This window comes from Xenopus tropicalis, chromosome 8 (assembly GCF_000004195.4).
Source record: "Xenopus tropicalis strain Nigerian chromosome 8, UCB_Xtro_10.0, whole genome shotgun sequence".
Lineage (NCBI taxonomy): Eukaryota > Metazoa > Chordata > Amphibia > Anura > Pipidae > Xenopus > Xenopus tropicalis.
In genome coordinates this window covers 108,088,520-108,113,369 of record NC_030684.2, presented here as the reverse complement: position 1 = coordinate 108,113,369, position 24,850 = coordinate 108,088,520, and the positions used below count along the sequence as shown (strand labels likewise).

The 24,850-nt window shown below is 37.2% G+C and overlaps 1 protein-coding gene across 4 annotated transcripts in view; it reads right to left on the bottom strand.

Moving 5' to 3' along the window:
* Positions 1-330: 330 nt before the first annotated feature.
* The window catches only part of znf106 (zinc finger protein 106), a 34,582-nt gene continuing 10,062 nt past the window's right edge, over positions 331-24,850 (bottom strand). For 3 of the 4 annotated variants that reach the window (XM_031890203.1, XM_031890205.1, XM_031890204.1), the window contains 19 exons: positions 23,234-23,428; positions 16,777-18,858; positions 15,003-15,549; positions 14,320-14,389; positions 13,838-13,992; positions 13,497-13,557; positions 11,055-11,345; positions 9,333-10,065; positions 9,168-9,217; positions 8,901-9,049; positions 7,703-7,837; positions 6,590-6,706; positions 6,112-6,303; positions 5,166-5,228; positions 4,144-4,263; positions 3,621-3,692; positions 3,461-3,532; positions 2,652-2,792; positions 331-1,822 (listed from right to left, as the gene is read on the bottom strand). In XM_031890203.1, the coding sequence (XP_031746063.1) occupies positions 1,766-1,822; positions 2,652-2,792; positions 3,461-3,532; positions 3,621-3,692; positions 4,144-4,263; positions 5,166-5,228; positions 6,112-6,303; positions 6,590-6,706; positions 7,703-7,837; positions 8,901-9,049; positions 9,168-9,217; positions 9,333-10,065; positions 11,055-11,345; positions 13,497-13,557; positions 13,838-13,992; positions 14,320-14,389; positions 15,003-15,549; positions 16,777-18,858; positions 23,234-23,428 (5,302 nt within the window). In that variant the 3' untranslated portion in view covers positions 331-1,765. 4 annotated transcript variants of the gene reach the window in all.

Below are 24,850 nucleotides of genomic sequence, written 5' to 3'. Positions count from 1 at the left end.
CATTAACTACAGTGTGTCTGAGCTGCACTGAAAAACCCCATGTCCAGTTGGGCCCCATTCAGCAAAACAAAAGCTGCAGTAATTAAATTTTAATTCCCCATGCAAAATTTGAGGGGTATGATAACAGAACAAGTTCAAGAAACTGGACGTGATTCTGGGCGGAAGTAAGTAGGGGGCACCAAGTCAAATTCTTGCAACAAGCCTACGGGTTTGTAGTTATACTACTGAAAAATGCAATTTTCCCAGGTACTGTAGCGAAACCACTGACAGTATGGTCACTAGGTAACTGCACAATTAAAAGGATGCTTAATGCAGACAATTGTTTTCAGCTTTATCTAAATATGAATGTTTGTCTCACAAAATAAGAAAACACAGTATATAGATTAAACACACAAACACATTCCCACACACACACATGAAATGAAACTATTTCAGAACTAGTTGTAACTGACATCAATAGAAGTGCACATCAGTGTCTTTACGTCTCTGCTGAACATGAAGTACCTTCAGCTTCTGAGTGATATCCATCAACAGACTTACATGTTCTAAAAACGATGGCATTCACAGAAAACCTGCCTCAGAGCTAATAAACTGCTCCAAGACAAAGAATGAATAGGTTGGTACTCACCTAAATCTTTTCTCACAAAGTTAGATAGGTACAGTGAATATACTGAGCCCACTGAACTTCTGCTGCTCCCCCCACCCCCCACAAACTGCAGTGGCTAGCACAAACTTCCCAAATAATATTATAAACCTTGTACTTATTCTGTGCACCCAGTGAACTGAAAATAATGCAGAAAAGTAGGGAAGGAAGTGATAAATGAATGTCAATACTGATAATAAAATTAATCCAGTGTCCACTTTAAATTGGCATCTTCGCCTATATAACAATAGATATATTGATTGGCTTACAGTATTAAGGTAACTTAAACTGGCTTACAGTAGCTGTCTAAATGCCAAGCACAGTTTATATTCTAATACCAGAGATGGAATTTAAATACAATGAAAGCTGTGCCATCTGAAGAATCTATGGCCTAACTTACCACACTGAGATCCTGCTAGAGTGCCACACAAAGAGTTAATTTTAAGTTATATCAAACAAAGTTTATATCTTGAATGTGATTCATTACAGATCACATTCATGCAGGTCATTTAAATGAAAAACAATGGCATATGGTCGTAAATGCATAGTGAATTCCTCCTTTACACACTGCTGTTAAAATACAGCATTTTTCTTAAATAACTTGATCCACCCCACCTCCTTGTTTTAATTTTAAAAACAAATAAAAAATGCAGTCTGTATTTTCATCTTCTACTAAATAAATTGACCTATAAATTTTGTGTTGTATAAATTATTAGTTTAATAGTTTTTTTTTTCTGGTAACAAGGACATAAAAGGTTAAAAAAAAAACTCACTGCCAAATGAGAATTCTAAAAAAATATTTTCAATCTTCTCACTGGAAAGAGAAGCATGACCAGTAAACAGATATGTTTCTTTCATGCTGTGCCCATGAAAAAAAAAAAACTTAAAAAAAGATGTTAGCTAGAATTATGGCACAATTCTTCAGAAAACAATCAAGAGAGTAGACACTGGATTACTTAGCGATTAATAAAAAAAACAAGCCTTTATGACTACTGTCTTGTGCTGCAACTTGCATTTAGGGAAGCAGATAGTTCATGAGGCTTCAGAACAGTCTTGTTATGCAGATGTTCTTTATGCTGCTGCTTGTCAAAGACTTCCCAATGTGGGAGGTAATGTGCTTGTTTATGTGTTTATTTGGTTGCATTCCTCTGCATGCTGTTCAATGTGTCCTACAGTGTCCTGAAAAGAGATGAAACACATTCAAATTCAGTAAAGAAGGTGAAAAAAGAAATGCCTTCATTAACAAAAGCAGTTTTAGAACAGCAATGTTCAGCAACTGAATGGGGGGCTTTATTAGGAGCAAACAACTGATGGCTATGGACTATAATGTAAAGATTATGAAGAGATGTGTCTGAAATTTAAACTTTCAGTGGAGTGAAAGTGGACGCTGTCACAAAAATAAAGAAAAAAAGCATTGATATTCTATATAATACAGCAGATTTGAAAGCAGTGCTTCCAGTGATCTGAACTGTCTCAGCATAATGCAAAGAACGCAAAACATGGAGTAGGATGTATTTCTGCAGCACTAAGACACTAAATCAGGTATAGAGTCTGTTATCCAGAAACCCATTAACTAGAAAGTTCAGAATTACAGAAAGGCCATATCCCATAGACTCCATTATAAGCAAATAATCTATTCTATTTTTGTAAAAATCATGTCCTTTTTCTCTCTTAAATTAAAACAGTACCTTGTACTTGATTCTTACTGGCTTTATTTAATGTTTTAAATTAGTTTTGATTAAATTATAAAAGGATTCCTTTTCCAGAAAACCCCATGCCCCAGGACTTCTGTATAACAGGTCCCATATCTGTACTACTTTTTTTTTTTTTGCCTTATTTTAAGGGCAGTCAAGTGCTTGCTTGAGTGCACATTTGATTTAATTTTCACTCCTTGACTAAAATTGGGTTACACACCAAAATCTTATTAAAATGTCCTTTTTTATACTGCATTATTTTCTGGGTTCACCCCAAAAGCTAACATCATACAGCAAGTTATAATGTTTGTTACCTGCTTGGAGCCTCTCCTGGCTATGAAGTCACAGTTTTTCCATCTGCATTTTAGTGTCTGGAAGTTTGGGTTGGTATGGTCAGTAAACAGATGTTGCTTTAGATGGTCCACAACACCAAATGTCAGAGAGCATCCATGCCACTAATCACAAAGGGAAAAAAATAAAGAAAAAGTAGTTTTTCAATGATTTAAAACCGGATACTGCAAAACTATCTTCATCTTAATATAATATTTGTTCATGACTATTTTGTAGGGTAAAAAGCAGAGGAGCTGAAGTAGGAAAGGGGATTTTGGAGGTGAAATCTGGGGTTCTGTTTTAAAGCATCTGAACAGGTACAGATGTTTATATAAGTGCTTCGAACTCCCCTTGCTGGTCTGCCTCATCGTTTTTCTTCAGTTTCAAGTTTATTGTCATATACAAATAACAATGAAGCATCATTACTGTAATGAAATTTTTTTGACCCGTGTTCCTCCCAACTTTACATAGACAAACAAAACAAAAAAATACAAATATTAAATATAATAAAAGTGTGCAATAAAGGTACAAGTATTTACAATAATAAAATGCAATGCAATATTTGAAATTGTGCAGTGAGGATTTAAAGTGGCTTTGCTTAAAGTGACACTGTGAAGAGTCCAGTAGTTATGGGGAGTGTGTGTTGGTTTGGGTAGAATGTCAGCTTTTCTTGTTCCAATTAGTGAAAAAGAAATATTGCACCCCTGGTGAATTAAGGTTTACTTGTCCAATAAATCATGGTAATAAATCACATTCACAAAACACATTCATATTTTTTGTTTTGAATCCTTACCCAGCAGCGAAAACTCTGCAGCAGGTTCAGATGCACAGCTTGGACACTACCATCATAACAACCAGTGTAGATCTGCAGAAAGCCACAAAAAACCTGAAGTTGTGGAAAACCAATATTTATACTAAAATACTCTTTTTAATTGTTTGCAGAAAGATCCTACCATGTTCTTATGAATTGTCATGCACATGATCATGTCTGAGTGTCCTCCGTATACTTGCAAACGATCGTGTGACTTTTGGAGAAAACATCAAAAGTAGACAATGTTATACTTTTTACGTACATTTCTACATCTTTAGCAGGAGAGGTCTATGAAATTCATAAGATTAAACGAAGGTAGCCCAGAAAAAACACTTTCAAGCTATCTTTCTTTGTATCCAAAAACAATCAAAAGGCAGTGCAAATACAGTTATGGGATTTAGTGCGAAAAGACCATGTTCACTTGCTGGTCAGTAGAACATCTGGAAAAATGGTATAGTATACATAAGTCACCTTTGTTAAAAGAATGACCTACAATGAGAAACTATAGCTTGCCACCTTGCAGTGAAGTGGCTGTGTTATGCAACTAAGATAATTTAAAATACTGCAAAAACAATCCTTTTTTTCCAGTGTTTATTTCATGGATGGATGTATAGAATGGCAACCACTTGCCCCCAAATCTAAGGTTTCTAAAAGGGATTACTTACCTGAAGATCATAAACACGGACAAATTTATCTAAGCAGGCTGTTACCATGACTTTTCCCAAGATGTAAACCACTGTCACTGCATGGTTATGTCCTTTGTAAATGCGCACAAGCTCTCCTGTCTATAAAGCAAGATAATAGTTAGATCTGGTAACAATGTACTCTGTGTTCTAAAGTGATTACAGTTTTAAAAGTAATTAACCACAGTGCAGTTGTTAGCTGCCAGTTCCATATTACAATTTTAAACAAATGTCTGAAGTTTCAAGTAATTTAAACTGAGAATAAAAAATCTGTATCAGAGCTAGAGTAGAATGTCTGCTGCAACATGGTGCTTTTTGCCAACTGCTATGCCATTAGTGCAGCTGCCATAGTTTTAGCAGTTATTAAGGAAAGCACATGTGGTCACAACAAGTTTTTTCTAGATGTGTATTTCTAAGTCTAGGGTGATCTGGTTGCTAGGGTCCAATTTACTCTAGTAACTGAGCGCGAATGAGACACAGGCAGATGTTGGGTGCTGTGCTGCACTAACACTTGTACATTAGCTTACTAACAGCAAACCAAGAACAGCAGGCAAGTAATTTATACATACTTATGTACAGGAAGGTAATTGTTTCCTTAAATGAAGAATTATTATTTTCATTAAAAAACGAAAACCCTACCCCATTCCCAGCACCCCCCCCCCCCCAAGCTCCCTCCCCGCAAGAAGCTCCATCTTCTGTCTTCTGGTTCTTTTTTCTCAATTGTCAGTACGGCTTTTGTGAGAGCATGAGCAGTTGAAGTTGATTCAACTTCGCATGTTCCTCCAAAATCCATGTCAGTGCTCTAACAGAAGAGAATTAGAAGACAGGGAAAGATGGCCCCTTTGAGATCAGCTGCGCAGTTCTGCAAATTTATGGCAGGTCAGGACACAGGTAGATTTCTGAAAAGAATTGATGCTGTGAGGAAGGAGCTTGGAGGGAGGGACAAGGGTTTCATCCTCCTTTAAAGATAGCTTTTCATCTTACTAAAATTAGCCAAAACTTACGTGAATATTGTGAGCATGTACAGACTGATCACTGGATCCACTGAAGACGAGATCATTGACAACCTGTTAAAAGTAATCCAAATTTGCAAAAATGAAATTCTAAGGATATAAATAGATCTTAGATAAATAGAACTCTAATGATTTTTACAAATTGTCATTAAACTAAATTCTCTCAAAAGTTAATGAATATTTAGGTGGCTCCACTTCTCTGCATATCGCTCCCTCTTTCCCTAGGGATTTTAGAATTGACAGTCAGAAATTCAATTTGTCAGAAAAAAACTCTACATACCAAACAGACTGTATTATTATTTATGTTGTTTACAATGGCACAAAATGCTTTGTTTCTGATATCCTGCATAAAAGGTCAGTCTTTTTTTCTGAAATCAACTTTGCTGCAGGATTCTCCCTTCTGATTAGAGGGTCCGCCATGATTGAAATAGGGCAACATGCAATAATTGGCACAAGTAAGTCACACGTCAGACCCATAACAAGTGATCTTTGCTTTTTAAGTAATGCTAGTATAATGCTGAAAGATGCGGGGCAAGAAGTAGAAACCACGGTCTAGACATAAATTTACAACTCTCTGTGTTCTAGGCTAAACTCCACCATCCTCCAACACCATTCCTGTGCTGAAAGGCAGTGGAAGTCAGAATGCATGGGCTTGCTTTCACTGCTTCTTGTGTGAGGCAAGCATGAGATAGTAACAGCTGATCTTTCTTTATAAAAATGTTTTATTTAAGTGGAAATTAATATTCAGATGTACTAAAATATGCAATGATGAAATAAAATCCCTTTTAAAGAATAAGGGAAAGGATTTCATATGAATAATTTCAGTGGAGAACAGTCTCCAAAGTACTTGCAATACGCATTTTCTGTTAGTGATAACAGCATAATATAATTATAGCATACTACTGTTTGTTTTATATTTTAGAATCTTAGAACTCACTTTCATGCAAAGGACAGTTTTCGAGTGGCCTTCTAAGGTGCGAAGTAGCAATCCATTACAGGCATCTCTAACACTTATGGTACAGTCATAGGATCCCACAAGAAGTAATTTTCGAGATCCCTCTTGTGCTGTTGCCATGCAGCTCACTGCCCGGGGACCATGGCATTCAAAAACATCAGTCTGCTTCTTACTCTGGAAAATGTAAAAAAAAAAAAAAAAAAAGGTTTTAGAAAAATGTGAATACTAGCAGTACAGAGATGGTAATATACTACATCAACTTTATGCAGATTTCTACCATGTCCATCCTGGTACTGTTCTCTTTTAACATTTTACTATTAGAAAAACAGTAAAATTGTCTCTATGTATTTCATATGAAAGAAAGGCACTAGTAAAAATTACTTGACTCTCACAACTTCTTGTGCTCTTCCATTTAACCTTTAAATGGGACATAACAGAGTTACTAAAACTTAGCACAAACCTTTAGAGAAAATGTGACTACGTTGCCATTTGCAAGACCAGCAAAAAGAATTTTCCATCGTACATGAAAGCATAGGACTCTTTCACCAAGGTTCCACGCTGTCTGAAATTCCCGAGTCTAAAAGAGATGGAAAAAACAAAAAACACATGTAAATAAAGATATGAAGAGCATATTTACCAAAATAGGGGCAAAAGTGCTGTACTTCATCCTGTATGCAGCAGTGCATACAGAAGGGACAAAAAAGGGGGCAGCATATGGGCATTTACTGAAATATACCTAGCTTCCGTGTCATTCACAAGATGTGGCAAACTAGGAAAAACAGGAAATCGGAGAGCTCTATACACAACTTTTCAACAGATTTTTAAAGGGGCTGTCCCACCTTCGCTAACCTCAACTCAAAGTGCTATAAAGTATGCATAGTGCTACATTATTTTGCAGTGCAAAATCATAGCTAATATGTTTAACACACAACTTTAAACCATGTAAGTTGGGACAGGGGCATCTTTACCATTGTGTTGAATCACATCTTCTTTTAACAACACTACGGACCTGTATTATGATTCCCCAAGCCTAAAGGTTCAGGTAATAGCTGTAGTTTTTAAAGTGGACTGTTGTCCCATTCTTGCCTGATACAGGATTACATCTGTTTAACACTGGGTCTCCTTTGTGTTATTTTTTGTTTCTGAATGTGTCAAATGTGTTCCAGTAGGTGACAGGTCTGGACTGCAGGCAGGCCAGTTTAGCACCTTGATCCTTAGACTGCAGAGTCATTCTGCAACAATCAATGTTTTCTCTGTACTATTGCAAATAATATAGGGTTTATTTGATTTGCAAATCACCCCATTCAATTTTTATTAAAATTTTACACAGTGTCTCAATGGGCTTGTAAATCCTAAGCCCACAAAATAATTTAGCACAAATTCTGTTTGTAAAAAGGGAGTACAATATAGGTTACTCAAGTCAAACACAATTTAATAGGTAATTATGTAAGTTCCTGCAAAAGAAACACAGTTTTGTTTTTTAAATGGTCTTTCAAGATATGGACATTATTTTAACCTCAGCCCTTCTGGTGTACCTAAATTACTGTATGAACTGCAGATCATAAAACAATACCTTGACAGAATAGCATCGGATGGTGTGGTCACTGGAACCTGTAAATACTGCTAAACTCTTCTTATATGTACATGTGACAACAAGGCAGTTCACCTTCGATGTGTGTCCTTCAAAGACTGCCACACACTGTCGAGTCTGATAGAAAACCACATAAATGTAAATTTCAGTTATATTTTATAAATATTTGAAGCAGAAATGAAAAATGGTAAACTGTAGCTCACTTTCTAAGCTGAAGAGTAGTGGGGAACATATTTAAAAGAATACTGTAATGGGAAAACATTTTTTTTCAAAACGCATCATCCTGCATTGAAATATGTTTTTCAGATTATTTAAATTTAATTTTAACATTTCACATAGGGCTTGCCATATTCTTCATTTTACATGGTGTCATGTAACTTGTGCCCTGATAAACTTCAGTAACTCTTTACTGGTGTGCTGCAAGTTCCTATGTAAACAGTGTAATTTAGAAATACAAATTACACCATAAAATCTTGACAGAATCCCTTTAAGATTATTACATGGCAGCTTATAGACCAGTGCAATTTGCTTAAGAATTTAATCAAGCAAACCTCTTTTTCTGCTTTCTGCACACTTTATTTGTTGAGTATAAGTCTGCTTTACAGAACTGCTATGTCAAAAACATAAATTTTTTTTGAATAGTTCTATATCTACTTTTTCTAAATTATGGAGTGCTAAAAATGCTTGCTATTTACAAGCAAGCTACTATTTTAGATATGTAGGACACCCTGTGACACTGAATCACACACTCCATGTCATTCAGAATGTTTTTTTCTCTGACAATTAGAGGTAAGCTTTCTATCACATCTAAGGTGGCTGGTGGTTCCATAGGAAAACATAATGTCAAAAAAAAATTATTTTATCAACAAGTACATTAGCCGTTTACAGATGGAAAAGACCCTAAAGAACACCTGAACACTATTCATACAGGAAAAGGTATGTACTTGTTGCGCCACATGCTTCACAGAGGCATATTTTATTTCAAAAACAGAAATACAGTTACTAAATGGAGAATGCAAAATTATAAAAAATTAAAAAGCATGTAGTCTACTACACTCAGACTCCCAAAAATACATTTTATAATTTCACAGAGGCATCCAAGTCCCTTTCATATTAAACTGCCATAAGAAGACCCTTGCTTGCTAATGCAAATTGAGTTTTACAATGCAAGGCAACTTACCGTGAGATTATAAACCCGAACAGTTTTGTCAGCAGAGCAGGTGTAGAGCAGTCCCTGATGTATTTGGACAGTATTTACAGAGGCTGTGTGTCCTTCAAACTTGCCTTCTGTCGGTTCTTCATCTTCCCCAGGTTCAGATGATACCTCTGCTAGAAAATGTGCTTTCATTATTTTATCTGCCAGACTGAATGGTTCATAACAGTCTCTTTGTTTAAAATAATTTAGGAAACAAGAATAATTAGACCAAAATATGAATTAAATACAGACCTGAGGAATTTTTTGATCCTTGGCAGGATAGTCTTCGATATTTAGTTGAGCTAAAATGATAACAAAAGAGTAAGTCGCTATGAAATGCTTGTAGTACAAAGAGTTCACTTTATAATCCAAGTATATACCAAAGTATATACCAAATATTACAACACACTGACAAACCTTGTCAAAGACTCCTCCATGAAGTTGGTCCCAATTTCACTTGTGGAAGTCACTTCATTTGCATCTGAATTGGCTTGTCTTGAGATTACCATGTCCATTTTAGAAGGACTGTCTGGCTTTTCGTCGTCCGAATCGATTGGCACTACCTCAAACTGCCGAAGTGGAATTTCCACCAGCTCAACATTGGAATCACTATCATTGTTGTCTTTTGTTTGCTCAGTTTCCTGAGACGTAGCATCAGGTTCTTGTTCTACAGAAGTAGAGGTGCTGACTACTGTTTCCTTTGAACATCTTCTGCTCCTAACTTTTCGCACTGGCTTGCCAGTGTAGATGTCCTGTTCTGTGTCACTATTATCAGGAACATGTGCAGCACGTAAGGTTTTCTTTTTTCGTAGTTTTTTCTTTTTCTTCCCTGCCCTGGTCTCCATCACAGAAAGGGTTGATTCAACCAGAAGACCTGTTGCTGGACCAGCTGAATTATTGTTTGTTTTTTGAGGACATGCTGGCATAGAAAGTGCTTGAAGCTGACTAGGATTCTCTGTTGTATGGTCTGAACTCTCTCTTTCTTGTTTGCAATTAACTTGTGAGAATTCAAATGATGGAGATGGTGTCTCAGAAATTCTGGGCTTTTGAAAGAATTCATTTTTGACCATGGGTAAATTATTTGCTTGTTCAGAAAGTGATATTGTAGCTGTAATGACAGGATACACAGATGCATTCTGCAGAACATCACCTATAAATAATATAAAAAATAAAAGGAACCCGTCAGTAATCATTTTTTTAGTTAGTATTTGTGATATAAATATGACCAATATGTTTAATAGTGTTTCCTTAGCATAAAACCAACATAAACATAAAAGCATCTATCACCCGTTTCCTTCATTTAGAAGGGTTGTTTACCTATAAATTAACTTTTAGTATGATGTAGAGAGTAATATTTGGAGACACTTTGCAATTGGTCAGTTTTTTATTATGTATGATTTTTTAATTATTTCGCTTTTGTTCAGCAGCTCTTCAGTTTACAATTTTAGCAGCTATCTGGTTGCTAGGGTCCAAACTGCCCTAGCAACCAAGTAGTGGCGTGAGTGAGAAATTGGAATATAAATAGGAGAGGCCTGAATAGAAAATTTTGGCTTTCTGGGGTCATTCCATTTAAAAACTGAAAAGAGTTGAAAGAAGGCAGCAAATAATTTAAAAATGATGACCAGTTGAAAAGTTGCTAAGAATTGCTCATTCAATAATATAGTAGAGGTTAATTTGAAGGTGAACTACCCCTTTAAAGGAGAAGGAAAGGCTAATAAAGAGTTAATCTCAAGCTGCAGGCATACCTTCAGTTGTCTCAATAGTGCCCTTAAGTCTCCCTATATTTCACCTGTTCAGATGGTCAGAAGCCAAACAGGAAGAAAAAATGCTGAGCTGTGTAAAGAATGTTCCCATAATGCCTCACTCCTGCACTGAGACCGAGACCAAGTGAACATGCTCAGTTTGTAAGACTATGAGTCAGCTTCCTGCTTTTGACAGAGAAGTCAGTGCAGCATTTCTGTGAGTGCTTATGGCTGTATTTACATAGACCTTTCTGATAAAGCTTACTTAGATTTTACCATTAAACAGATAATCATCTAATAATAGATATTACAACTGGTAACAATAGATATTATACAACTATATAAGCTACTTATGTTCACTTTTGGTTGCCTCCATATTTATTATAACAATACTTACCACTGGACAAAGGGGATGTCACAGGACAGTCTGCTACTGCGCTTGTGCTTTTTATTTCTCTTTCAGGTGACATTGGCTCCTGTTTAATTACAACCGATGAATCAGGTGTAGCAAAAGAAGGCGGTGTGATGGACTGAACTGGAGAAGGTACTAATGTGCTACTTTCCACACAAGGAGCAACATAAGGAGGAGTCTGCACGACATAATTAAACACACTTCCAGGGGACACAACTGGTGTCTGTGGCCTTGGGCTGGATTCTTTGGCAGTGTCATTTGCTGGTTCATATGACCCTATTGACATAGAAGAAGCACACACAAAAATTTTTTTTATATTTTATATATACAGTGGAGGAAATAATTATTTGACCCCTCACTGATTTTGTAAGTTTGTCCAATGACAAAGAAATGAAAAGTCTCAGAACAGTATCATTTCAATGGTAGGTTTATTTTAACAGTGGCAGATAGCACATCAAAAGGAAAATCGAAAAAATAACTTTAAATAAAAGATAGCAACTGATTTGCATTTCATTGAGTGAAATAAGTTTTTGAACCCCTACCAACCATTAAGAGTTCTGGCTCCCACAGAGTGGTTAGACACTTCTACTCAATTAGTCAACCTCATTAAGGACACCTGTCTTAACTAGTCACCTGTATAAAAGACACCTGTCCACAGAATCAATCAATCAAGCAGACTCCAAACTCTCCAACATGGGAAAGACCAAAGAGCTGTCCAAGGATGTCAGAGACAAAATTGTAGACCTGCACAAGGCTGGAATGGGCTACAAAACCATTAGCAAGAAGCTGGGAGAGAAGGTGACAACTGTTGGTGCGATTGTTCGAAAATGGAAGGAGCACAAAATGACCATCAATCGACCTCGCTCTGGGGCTCCACGCAAGATCTCACCTCGTGGGGTGTCAATGATTCTGAGAAAGGTGAAAAAGCATTCTAGAACTACACGGGAGGAGTTAGTTAATGACCTCAAATTAGCAGGGACCACAGTCACCAAGAAAACCATTGGAAACACATTACACCGCAATGGATTAAAATCCTGCAGGGCTCGCAAGGTCCCCCTGCTCAAGAAGGCACATGTGCAGGCCCGTCTGAAGTTTGCCAATGAACACCTGAATGATTCTGTGAGTGACTGGGAGAAGGTGCTGTGGTCTGATGAGACCAAAATAGAGCTCTTTGGCATTAACTCAACTCGCTGTATTTGGAGGAAGAAAAATGCTGCCTATGACCCCCAAAACACCGTCCCCACCGTCAAGCATGGAAACATTTTGCTTTGGGGGTGTTTTTCTGCTAAGGGCACAGGACAACTTATTTGCATTAACGGGAAAATGGACGGAGCCATGTATCGTGAAATCCTGAACGACAAGAGAAATTGATGTACTAGGGACACACCTATTGTCATGATTGTACTGATAATGCATATATACGGTAACTAATTGTCTGATTACCCCTCCCTTCTTCCCTTCTGTACCCCCATTATTTGTTACAAAATAAAGAATATTTAAAAAAAAAAGAAATCCTGAACGACAACCTCCTTCCCTCTGCCAGGAAACTGAAAATGGGTCGTGGATGGGTGTTCCAGCACGACAATGACCCAAAACATACAGCAAAGGCAACAAAGGAGTGGCTCAAGAAGAAGCACATTAAGGTCATGGAGTGGCCTAGTCAGTCTCCGGACCTTAATCCAATAGAAAACCTATGGAGGGAGCTCAAGCTCAGAGTTGCACAGAGACAGCCTCGAAACCTTAGGGATTTAGAGATGATCTGCAAAGAGGAGTGGACCAACATTCCTCCTAAAATGTGCGCAAACTTGGTCATCAATTACAAGAAACGTTTGACCTCTGTGCTTGCAAACAAGGGTTTTTCCACTAAGTATTAAGTCTTTTTTTGTTAGAGGGTTCAAAAACTTATTTCACTCAATGAAATGCAAATCAGTTGCTATCTTTTATTTAAAGTTATTTTTTCGATTTTCCTTTTGATGTGCTATCTGCCACTGTTAAAATAAACCTACCATTGAAATGATACTGTTCTGAGACTTTTCATTTCTTTGTCATTGGACAAACTTACAAAATCAGTGAGGGGTCAAATAATTATTTCCTCCACTGTACAAAGATATTCAGTATTTTAGACAGTAAAAAATGTTTCTAAATTCCAATTAGCTAGTTTTTGTGAGAACAAAATTCCCCAGCCGTTACAAAAGTGCTTTATTTGTTGGTTCTGTTGCTGGAGAGCCAAATTAGCCCAAACAAATAGCACTCCCTTATCAGTAGGGATAAGCCTCCCTTCAAGTGCAAAAGATGATTAATGAGAACAGTATTTAAAGAGGTAGTGTTAACACAGACCCCACTCCTATCATTTGATTAAAAGGTTACCATAATATTACTGGTAGGTCAGAGATACATTCATATGTACTAATTTGGTAATGCAGTTACCCTGTAGTCCTTGCAGAATGTGAATCCGCTGTGTTCTCATTTTACTCATTTCTAATGTGATCTGTAAAGAAAAAAATAAAGTCATAGTGTTAAATACACCAGAAAACTATGCCACAAACTTGGGCCTATGAGGCTCCAGCTAGGTAGCCCTAGGCTATATCTACAAGAAAAGCAGGATGTGGGAATTGTGTTCTATAATTAGAAGCAATAATAAAAGGCTATTTTTATATATTAGCAGAATTTTAAATGAATGTTTTTGAAATTCTCATCTAAAAAGTTAAATTACATTTATCTGTATGTGCTATGCTACAGATACCCAGAAAAATAAACCTGATATAAACCTGCTGTTTTAGCACCAGTAGACGTTGAACTTCCAAATAAGCAGCCTGAAGTGCAGCTCGTGCTTGATGAAGGTCAGTATCCACATTCAGCAGCGAGTTATTAAGCTCTTCTTCTCTTAAAGAGATGCTTAGAAGTTGATCCACCTGTGAGCGTTCTATCAAAAATAAACAGTGGCTTAGGACTGCTTCACACCATGAGGCCTACAGCACATATAGCACTTTTATATGTTACAAACATCTAAAAACATGGTTTCCATTTTGCAAACACAGCATTTAACACCCCAAAACCTTGAAAGGTATTACAGCAAAAAATGGTAAATTGAAGACACACAAGTAAAACGTCCAAGCCACGAGCCTTACAGTCCAGCCAGCCTCTCATAAAATGCATGCCCAAGAGCTTAAAAACCCATATGATTTAATGATGAAATATTCATTTCTGTACAGAAGAGTTCACATGTTGATAATAATCACTTCAAACTTACCTTTTCTTCCTCTGATTTTTCTTCTTTTAGTTTTTCTTTCTAAACTTGGAATCTCGGGACAGCAAGCATCCTATAAGAAAAGCAAACAAATAAGGAAGGATTTTACTTTTGGGGGTTTAACTACCAATACATCAAAAATGAGGCTGGAATAATCAAAGCGGATCAAGACAGTATAACTGTAGCAGCTGCTATTTAATGTTAAGGTTCAGTTTTGGCCCTCCACAGCACCAACTGGCACAGGCGAGCAAACTTTTAATGACTGAAAAAAAAAAAATACTCTGGTCCTACAGATGAGTATTAATTAAAGAACAGAACTGTGGAGAGAGTCAAATTTTGAAAAAAATATGGCATTGCTAAAAAGCATACCCAAGCCCAAGTTGTGCCATAAGAGAGACCAGAGATTCAATAAAAGACAATTGGTAAACCTTATACATTATCAAAGGGTGAAGTGAAAAGATTGTGTGTTGCCTTTACTAAAGCAAAAATAAAATCTTTCTTTTAAAGATTCAACTCAAGGTTTTAAGTAAACTGTAGACAAAGTAGCATGCTCTGGCTTCAATTTAAAAACATGCACATATTTCATATGATGGAAACAGTACTTTTTGTATGTAAAGTAAAACAAAAATATAACATTCTAAAGAATCTCATTCCTATTTCCATATTGAACCAACACAGAAACATACCCCGGTTGCTCTTCTTTTCTTTCCAGTTCCTTGACCGTCATTCAGTTCTGTGCCAGAAGTACAGCTATCAGTACCAGCATCCATATTTGGGCTGACAGCAGAAGCATCTGCAGCACTTTGATGAACATCCTCATTCGCGCTCTGTAACGTGCATGGACTGTCTGTTATTGCAACATTTTGACTTTGAGATGTTTCAGCTAATAAGAGGTCGGACAGAGCATTAGAATTAGCTGCATATGATATAGGAATATCATCTTCTTCTTCTATCTTAGGTTGAAACATGAATGCAGAACTTGCATTTGGTCCCGATTGTTCCAATGTGCCTTGGATTGAGGGAATGCTTCGTTCTCTACACAATTCAGATTCATGGCCATTAAAGACATCATAAACAGAGGCTTTGTCTACAGCTACACTGCTTTCTGAGAGGCTCCGCTTCCTTGCACAGATGCCCTCCCAAGGGAAGTTTTCAATACTCAGCTCTGTATCCTCATCAAAGTCAAGACCTTCTTGTTCACTTTGAACATGTGCCACCATTTCGATTCCAAACCTTAAAAAGAACATGACAAGATTTTTTTTTTTTTAGAAAAGCAAGTATATTTTTAAATAAATTATTTACATGTCAGTGTATTAAGTATTTTTATTCTTATTTCAGATATAGTCAATCTGATTTATATCTATAGCTTGATTAGAAGTCTGCTGTAAGATGTACAGTAGGAGGTAATCTCATTTTCATCTTCATGCTTTCCAAATCCTACACTTAGAAGCCTGACAGTAGTTTTTAACTTAAAGGAATACTGTCATGGGAAAACACATTTTTTTTTTTTTTTTTAAAACACGTCACTTAATAGAGCTTCTCCATCAGAATCCTGCATTGTAATCTGTTTTTCAAAAACGCAAACAAATTTTTTATATTTAATTTAATATTGAGAATAGCACTCAATAGTAGGAAACCCAAGTCTGGCTTGGGACTCCCCCAGTTACATGGGAGTAGGAGAAACAATAGGTTATCTGAAAACAGTTCCAATGTGTAGCGCTGGCTCCTTCTGAAAGCTCAGAAGGAGCTCAGGCATAATGCCATGAGATGGCTTCCTCCACACCAATATTACAACTAAAAAATAAATTTGTTAATTCAAGAATACACTTTTAAATGGCAGTGAATTATTTTCTAAGTAAACAGTGTAATTTAGAAACAAAGTACACCACAAAAATCACGACAGTATCCCTTTAAAAAGCACTGTCACACTGAAAAGGATACAATACTGTATTCCCAGTGATGTAAGCAAAACAAAAATATAACCTGAAAGTAATATACTAAAGAAGATAAATTAATTAAACCTGCTATTACACTGAATTTCTAGGGGGAAAAAAACTTTCGATTGTGGGCACAAAAAGCTTGCATGCACTTTAAACTTGCATTCATAAATGAGCCCTTAAAACAAATTATTTCATGACCCTACAGATAAATAGTTACAGGACAGAAGAATGGATTGGCTTGCTTGTCAGGCAAAAATGCACTCCTTGCTATATTGGGTGTAGTGTCATAAAAAAAATACTAAAAGAGAAGGAGCCTTGTTCTCGTAAATACCAAGGAAAACAAATTATTTTATTCCATCTCACCTTCTGGTTTAAGGTAAAACGTTTTTCCTCAAGAACCATGGAAGATTATCAATTTTAGTCCATATAAAATCATTATATGAGATTTCATATAAAACACAATAAACAGGCTCTGTATTCAGAGATATTATGCAAACTTTTAAAGAGGGCAAGTACAAACCTTGGCAGACCTTTGCCTAGTTCCTGCCTTTTCTTTGTTATATGTTGCATTATCTGTTCCCAATTTATATTCCTCCTTGATGCATTCAGAATTTGTCTTAGAGTTGGTTTAAGTCCCGAATCTTTGTCTGTCTCATTTTTTCGGTGACCACTCACATTTCTGATCCGACGAGCATTATTAAGATTGGGCTCAGGAAGATGGGATCCTGTTTTGTTTCGGGAACCAATATGTCTAGTAAGATCTCTCTGGAATGAAGCAGGAAGTCCAAGCTTGCTTAACTCAGGTAATCGTGGACCTGATGAATTGCTAGCACCTTTCTGTAGTTCAAGGTCAGAAATAGTTTCAAAAGTTTCAGCATCATTAATATCTTGACATTGATGATTAACGTCGGTGTCTTGGTTTTCTTCCTCAGTGCATAGCTCAGTTTTGAAATGTGGCCTAAAGCTATCAATATTTGGTTCAACAGAAGACGTATCAGGATCTGAATTGGTGCACAAGTCCAAGGATTTTGCTAATTTTTCTAAAGCGTCTTCAGTTTTTTCACTTTTGGCATCATAATCCAGAACACAATCACGTGGATATTCATCGTCTAATATTTTACCTTTATCTGAGGAATTCTGGGTATGACCAACATTTCCAAATGTATCCTTAGAAACATTGATGGTTTTCTGGGGATTATTTAATACATTAGCGGTTATGCTTTGATTTATTAAACCATCCCTGGGAGCAGGACAGTAATGACTACTTTGAACTGCCTGACTATTTTGCAGTATTTCTTTAGCTTTCTGCAAAACTTCAGCAAGTGTTTCAACTGGCTCTTTTTGGCTGCAGTCTTGAGTCTGTTTATGTTTTTTTATGTCCTTAGAACTGCTATGCAGTTTGAAAGTGGGTCTGGTTTCTAAATTTAGTGCGCTCAGCCTGCTCTGTCGCTCTTCAAAAGTCATAGGAAAAAGATGTTTTGCAACTTTCAAAGGATTTTTTCCATCTTTCTTAAAACTAAATTTAAAATCAGGAACAGAGCGTGGTGATTTTAGAGAAAGCATTCTAACACGTTTTAGATCAGCCTGGTCAGCCTTCTTGCTATCACATCCATCAAAATAAGTATCTGGCTCATTTTGATCTTCCTCTGTTTGAGGGTTTGAAAAGTTCTCTGCTTTGTCTGTATCTGCATCTGTGTTACTCATCTCTGAAAACTGAAATGGCAAATTAGTGTCTAAACCTTTTGGTAATGGCTGAAAAGTCTCTGTGCCCTTTTGTGATGGATATGGAGTCCATCTTAATGGTTTGTCTTTACAAACACTATTATTCCTCAAAGAACTAAGTAAGGGCTTTGATTTAGAAGATTTATCAGATACTGTAAACCCAAAAAGATTGTTATCAGGAACTGTATCGCTGGTGAAATCACTGCCATCTTCTGAAGACACTTTATTTGCATTGTGAGGAGGTTGAAAAGCTGGATTAGGAGCTCCATTTTTGTTATCTTTTTGTTTCCAGAGGAATCTTCCTAATTTAAACATGTTGGATGTGCAGTTATTATTCCACCCTAAATCTTTATCTTTAGTGGAATCACAGTTTTCTAAAGGCCTATTCCTCCCATGTGAAAATGGTTCGGTAGCACTCCCAAAGTTCCAGTTCTTGCTACTATAGTGATTATTTGGCCAGTTTCCACCACAGTTTCTAGGATGCTGGTTAGGAAATTTCCCATTCCCTTCTGGGTACCAGTGAAAGTTTCCTCCTGTCCCTCGATGGTGCCATTTAGCTGCTCTCCCTGAATTTGAGTGCCAAGAGCTACCATTCTGACTATGTATCATATGGCGATTCAATGGGCCCTTCATATTCCAACCTGCTTGTCCTCTAGGACCACCAAGATGCATATTAGGATTAACACTCAAGGCAGGATGCAAGAAATTGCCTTGCCTATTATTGGCAAAGCATTCATTTTGCCACTGCCAGCCTCTCCCTGACTGCTCACAGTGATGCCATGCTTGGGCACCCAGATCATTAAATGAGACTCGGTTATCTTGTCTTTGTTGTTTGCCATCAGGTTTCTGTCCTTTAGATAAGCAGGAAACTTCTTCTTGTCTACGAAAAAAGGAATACATATTAGAATATAGATTTTTTTTTTACGTGCATATTAAACCAAAACACCATAGTGTTGAAAGGCATTTATCAACACTCCAGTGTAACTAAAAATTACTTCAGCAGCACTCCTGATGGGACACAAGATCTGTAAAGGTGAAGGTCAATTAACCTGGGCAACCTTTATGGAAAATCAAAGCTACTAACAGAAAAGCTTCTGGAAGGGGTAATAAGGGATAGGATAGTTGAATACATTGCAGTTCACAATACTATTAGTTTGTGCCAGCATGGTTTTATGCGTAACAGATCTTGCCAGACTAATTTAGTTGCCTTTTATGAGGAGGTGAGCAGGAACCTTGATGCTGGAATGGCAGTTGATGTCATCTACTTAGATTTTGCTAAAGCGTTTGATACAGTACCTCACAGAAGGTTAATGATCAAATTGAGGAATATTGGCCTAGAACATAATATTTGTAATTGGATAGAGAACTGGCTGAAGGATAGAGTACAAAGAGTGGTGGTAAATGGAACATTTTCTAATTGGACCAGTGTGGTTAGTGGAGTACCGCAGGGGTCAGTCCTTGGTCCTTTGCTTTTTAACTTGTTTATTAATGACCTGGAGGTGGGCATAGAGAGTACTGTTTCTATTTTTGCTGATGACACTAAATTGTGCAAAACTATAAGTTCCATGCAGGATGCTGCCGCTTTGCAGAGCGATTTGACAAAATTGGAAAACTGGGCAGCAAACTGGAAAATGAGGTTCAATGTTGACAAGTGCAAAGTTATGCACTTTGGTAGAAATAATATAAACGCAAACTATCTACTGAATGGTAGTGTGTTGGGGGTATCCTTAATGGAGAAGGATCTAGGGGTTTTTGTAGATCACAAGTTGTCCAATTCCAGGCAGTGTCATTCTGTGGCTACTACAGCAAATAAAGTGCTGTCTTGTATAAAAAAGGGCATTGACTCAAGGGATGAGAACATATTTTTGCCTCTTTATAGGTCCCTGGTAAGGCCTCACCTTGAGTATGCAGTGCAGTTTTGGGCTCCAGTCCTTAAGAAGGATATTAATGAGCTGGAGAGAGTGCAGAGACATGCAACTAAACTGGTAAAGGGGATGGAAGATTTAAGCTATGAGGTTAGACTGTCGAGGTTGGGGTTGTTTTCTCTGGAAAAGAGGCGCTTGCAAGGGGACATGATTACTCTGTACAAGTACATTAGAGGGGATTATAGGCAGTTGGGGGATGTTCTTTTTTCCCATAAAAACAATCAGCGCACCAGAGGTCACCCCTATAGATTAGAGGAACAGAGCTTCCATTTGAAGCAGCGTAGGTGGTTTTTCACGGTGAGGGCAGTGAGGCTGTGGAATGCCCTTCCTAGTGATGTGGTAATGGCAGACTCTGTTAATGCCTTTAAGAGGGGCCTGGATGAGTTTTTGAACAAGCAGAATATCCAAGGCTATTGTGATACTAATATCTACAGTTAGGGGCTGATTTACTAACCCACGAATCCGACCCGAATTGGAAAAGTTCCGACTTGAAAACGAACATTTTGCGACTTTTTCGTATGTTTTGCGATTTTTTCGGATTCTGTACGAATTTTTCGTTACCAATACGATTTTTGCGTAAAAACGCGAGTTTTTCGTATCCATTACGAAAGTTGCGTAAAAAGTTGCGCATCTTTTGTAGCGTTAAAACTTACGCGAAAAATGCGCAACTTTTCGCGTAAGTTTTAACGCTACGAAAAATGCGCAACTTTTTACGCAACTTTCGTAATGGATAGGAAAACTCGCGTTTTTACGCAAAAATCGTATTGGTAACGAAAAATTCGTAAAGAATCCGAAAAAATCGCAAAACATACGAAAAAATCGCAAAATACCGATCATTACGAAAAAAACGCAATCGGACTCCATTCGACCCGTTCGTGGGTAAGTAAATCAGCCCCTTAGTATTACTGGTTGTATATATATAGTTTATGTATGTGAGTGTATAGATTGGTTAGTATAGGTTGTGTGCTGGGTTTACTCGGATGGGTTGAACTTGATGGACAATGGTCTTTTTTCAACCCTATGTAACTATGTAACTATGGTGCCAAATGCTCAAAAGCCCTCATACTAAGTGTCTTGCCTTTACAGGAAACAAATTAAATTAAAATAACTAAACAGGGACTAAGTTGCAAGTTGTATATGCCTTGGCCCAAATGGTTGTGCCTCTACAGGAAATGGTTTTATTATAGAGTTCTAAGGTAAATTTCATTCAATAAAACATGCACATTAAGAATATCATTATTTGAAATACTGACTCTACCTGCCTTCATAGTTAGGCCTTAATGTAGTGAGATGACTTAAGGACCAAGCATGTTATCTTATCAGCATTTTTGTGTGCCACCCAGAGAAGAAACTCTGGTCAGGGGGAAGTATCACTTTCATTTGGCAGCTATCTCAATCTCTATTCCATCCCCAAATATACCCCTACTGTACCTGACAGCTGTTCTCCAGGCACACAATCTACAAAACCTCAAGAATTAACAGCCACACATACTCAATGCTCAGAATAAAAGAATTTGAAGAAGTGTAGTTCTATAGAAAAAATGCAGTTGTCTTTTGTGGTTATAATATATTTGATTTTTCCACATTGTGCCATTGTAACTATTGATGAAGTAACTTTTTATTAAGCCTTAAACCATCCACTGGCCAGATCAGAGACTATCCAAGATTAAACAATACAATACTGTGTGTACTTAACCTTACAAGGAATCTTTCAGACTACTGGGTTTGAGGTGAATTTGACTCTAGAGAATATAACCTGCTACCATTAACTTCTAATGAACTCTACTGAAATTCCCGAGTATAGCTAGTCATACACATGCTATTAATATCATACACTGTCAGTCAATATATTGTAGCTTGTAGCTCCTTATCACTTCCTGCTGTTTCTATTGTTTGCCCAAACATTCGAAGCAGTAGAAACGAAGATATACTGTGTGTGCTACTTGGCACATTGTCCACATAGCCAGTCAGAGAGCATATCCTATGGGCCTGTGTATGGCTGCCTTATTATTATTGCATTTAAAACAGGCTGCAAATTTAATTTATAGTCCAGGCATAAAATAATTCTCTGATCTTAGACAAGACGTGCTGTATATTAAAAAGTTGGTTGGGCTGAGATTTAGGAAGTTTTCTATCATGGTTTAGCAGAAGCATTATAACAAGGTAACTCAATGTGCACAGATTCTCACCAGTCATAGACCACCAGTCATATACATTTGTTCGGTAGAACAATCACACCTCATATTTGAAGGAACAGTATTCAGAAACACAAAAATATAAAATCAAACAAATACACTTAAGTAAACAACCCATTTTCAATTTAAGGTTATCTGTATTATATTGCCATATGTTGTAACAACATGCCAAATCTGTACCTTTAAACATAGTAGGTTACATAGCAAAATACCAGTGACCACCTGTAACTACCTGGAGAAATATGAAGCAATTCTTAAATCCTACAGATTAACCAGGAAATAGACAGGAGGTATCGGGATGATGAAATGTAAGAATCTTATGGAAAGTCTTATAAAGGGGACAGGCTTTAAAAGAGCACTGTTAACACTGGGCTGTATATTGAAATACAAGCCTATCTGTCTGACACATAAATACACATAAGTGTGTCTGCAGACTTCTGAGCAATTAAGTTTTTACAATGTTTTACCTAACGATTAGGTTCCAGTTTCTTACCACCAAATGTCCTTTATTTAAAACACAGAGTACATCAGGCATTTAAAATAGAAGGCCCTTAATATTAGCTCCAGGAGACCATCACAGCCAAAGATATAAAACTGCTGTAAGCTGATGTTCATGAAAAGCAGGAGTATATCTTGGTATTCTTGAGTATAAAATGTACCACAAATTCTTCCAGTGGCTAAGGTGAGACACACTGCCATACTATTCCCAGAACGATGACCTAACCTTTCATACACATCAAGTATTTACATCCTGAGGACACACTGTTGCCATATTACAGCTCCCGGTCAGTCCCAAAGATCTATGGGTGTCAAACAATTCTAGGAGATGCCAGTCAGAAAAAGCAGGAGAGCATTAGAGACCTGCACGTTTCTATAGAACTACATTAACATACTATGTGAAGCAGCAAAACGTATCCAAAGGTAAATGTATCTACTTTAGTCATTTCCCTACCTAAAATGGGGTCCCTTTATAGACCCAAGTACATTCAGAGCTTATATACTTCAATATCATTTAAGCAGCCATTCTGCTTCTTTCTAAAGAGACCTCCTAGGAACAGATGAGCCAACACCTCCAACAGCATTGTCACGAGAATTCTAACCAGAAGATCACAAAACCAAAATAGTCATAACTTACTTGCATTGCTCTTTCCTTTGGTTTATTAACTGGATAAGTTCCTTGTCAAAATATTCTTCTTCAGCCTCCTCCTTTTCTTCCTCCTTGTCTTGGGCATCAACATTATCCTTGTGTAGCTGGCTAGATATGTGCTTGGCATATGTTGAAAGGCCCACCACTGTTACCTGGCAGACACGGCACTCATGGTTGCAGTCTCTGGGAAAAGAGGCAGAAGGAGGGCACTCAATTCTTCCAACTGGCATTGCTGGCAAAGGCAGACTATGCTGTGTTTCCTCTAAGGGAAGGTCTCCTTAGAAAATATATGTAGTACTGAGAAACTCACGGCACAGAGAGAATTTAGTCAGTAGTCACTTATTAACAAATGTTAAATTCTGAACATGAAGTTCATATATGAATAAATAAAATTTTTAAAAATAAGGATAGATTTTTCTCCAACAATCAAGAGGCAAATAGCTTAAAAAAAAAAACAAAATAACAAAGAAATCTTCTTTAATTGTTGTACTAAAAATCTGTCCCTTAGAGGATATACAGCATAGTGGAGGGGAGGCTGAGGGCTTACAGAGCTAGCTACAGCTCTGAAGCCCATGCATGGTGCCAGTTGCTGTGAGCAGCCTTAGTAACAGTTTCTACTTTTATTCCCTCCATCCAAACACTCCCTACAAGCTCAGAATAAGGCATATGGGGGATGGGACCGCAGCCAATTGTAGGAGAGTAACATGACTCTGGCTGGACAGCTGAGACACGGGTCGAGAATGTAAAAACTGCAGCTTCGCAGGGTATGATGAGAGGAGGGTGCCTACAGCCCTACAAGATATGCATTATACTACAGAAGATCTATTCAGTGGGTGGACATGAGCAGCTGAGCAGAATCACAAATGGTTGCATCTGTGCATAAAATCACAAGTGCTGAAGATTCTGGAATATTACACATCTCTGTGTTGTAAATATGTTGCATGGAATATCTTATGATGACAGACAGTTTGATAAAGTGCACTGGTGCACATTATTATTATAATCCTTCATATGGGGCAGGTCTATTCTGCAGAGCTTTACAGAGGTCATGCATAAACTGACATGATGGAAAAACATAAAAAAACATAAAATGCTGGTTATGATCTTGAATCTTTTGCAAATTACATTAAAGGACAACTATTCTCATTTTCTCATATTTCACCAAGGTGCAAATTAATATTAATGGTAGACCGACATATGGCTGCCACCTAACCAGTATCAGTGATGCTTGATGATGTTATTAATAGAAGATAAAGATAAATATATAGGAAGGCCTGTATTTTTTTCCAGAAAAGGTGGCAACCCCAGACCCACACTGAGCCATAGTAGTTTGTCACATTCAAAATGGTAATTGTCTAATGGGGTTATGTAATAAAAGGCACTATGTTTGCCCACTAGCAGTAACCCATAGCAACCAATCAGGTAGCATTTACTGATCACCTATTTAAAAGCAAATGTACTATTGGTTGGTATGAGTTACTGCTCCTGGGCAAACTTATTGCTTTTTATTACATATGAGGTTGAGACACTTGAGTTTTCATTGGCTTCTATGCAGTAATGTTGATGTGTAGGTTTAGCACTACAACACATAACCAGGAGCCATTC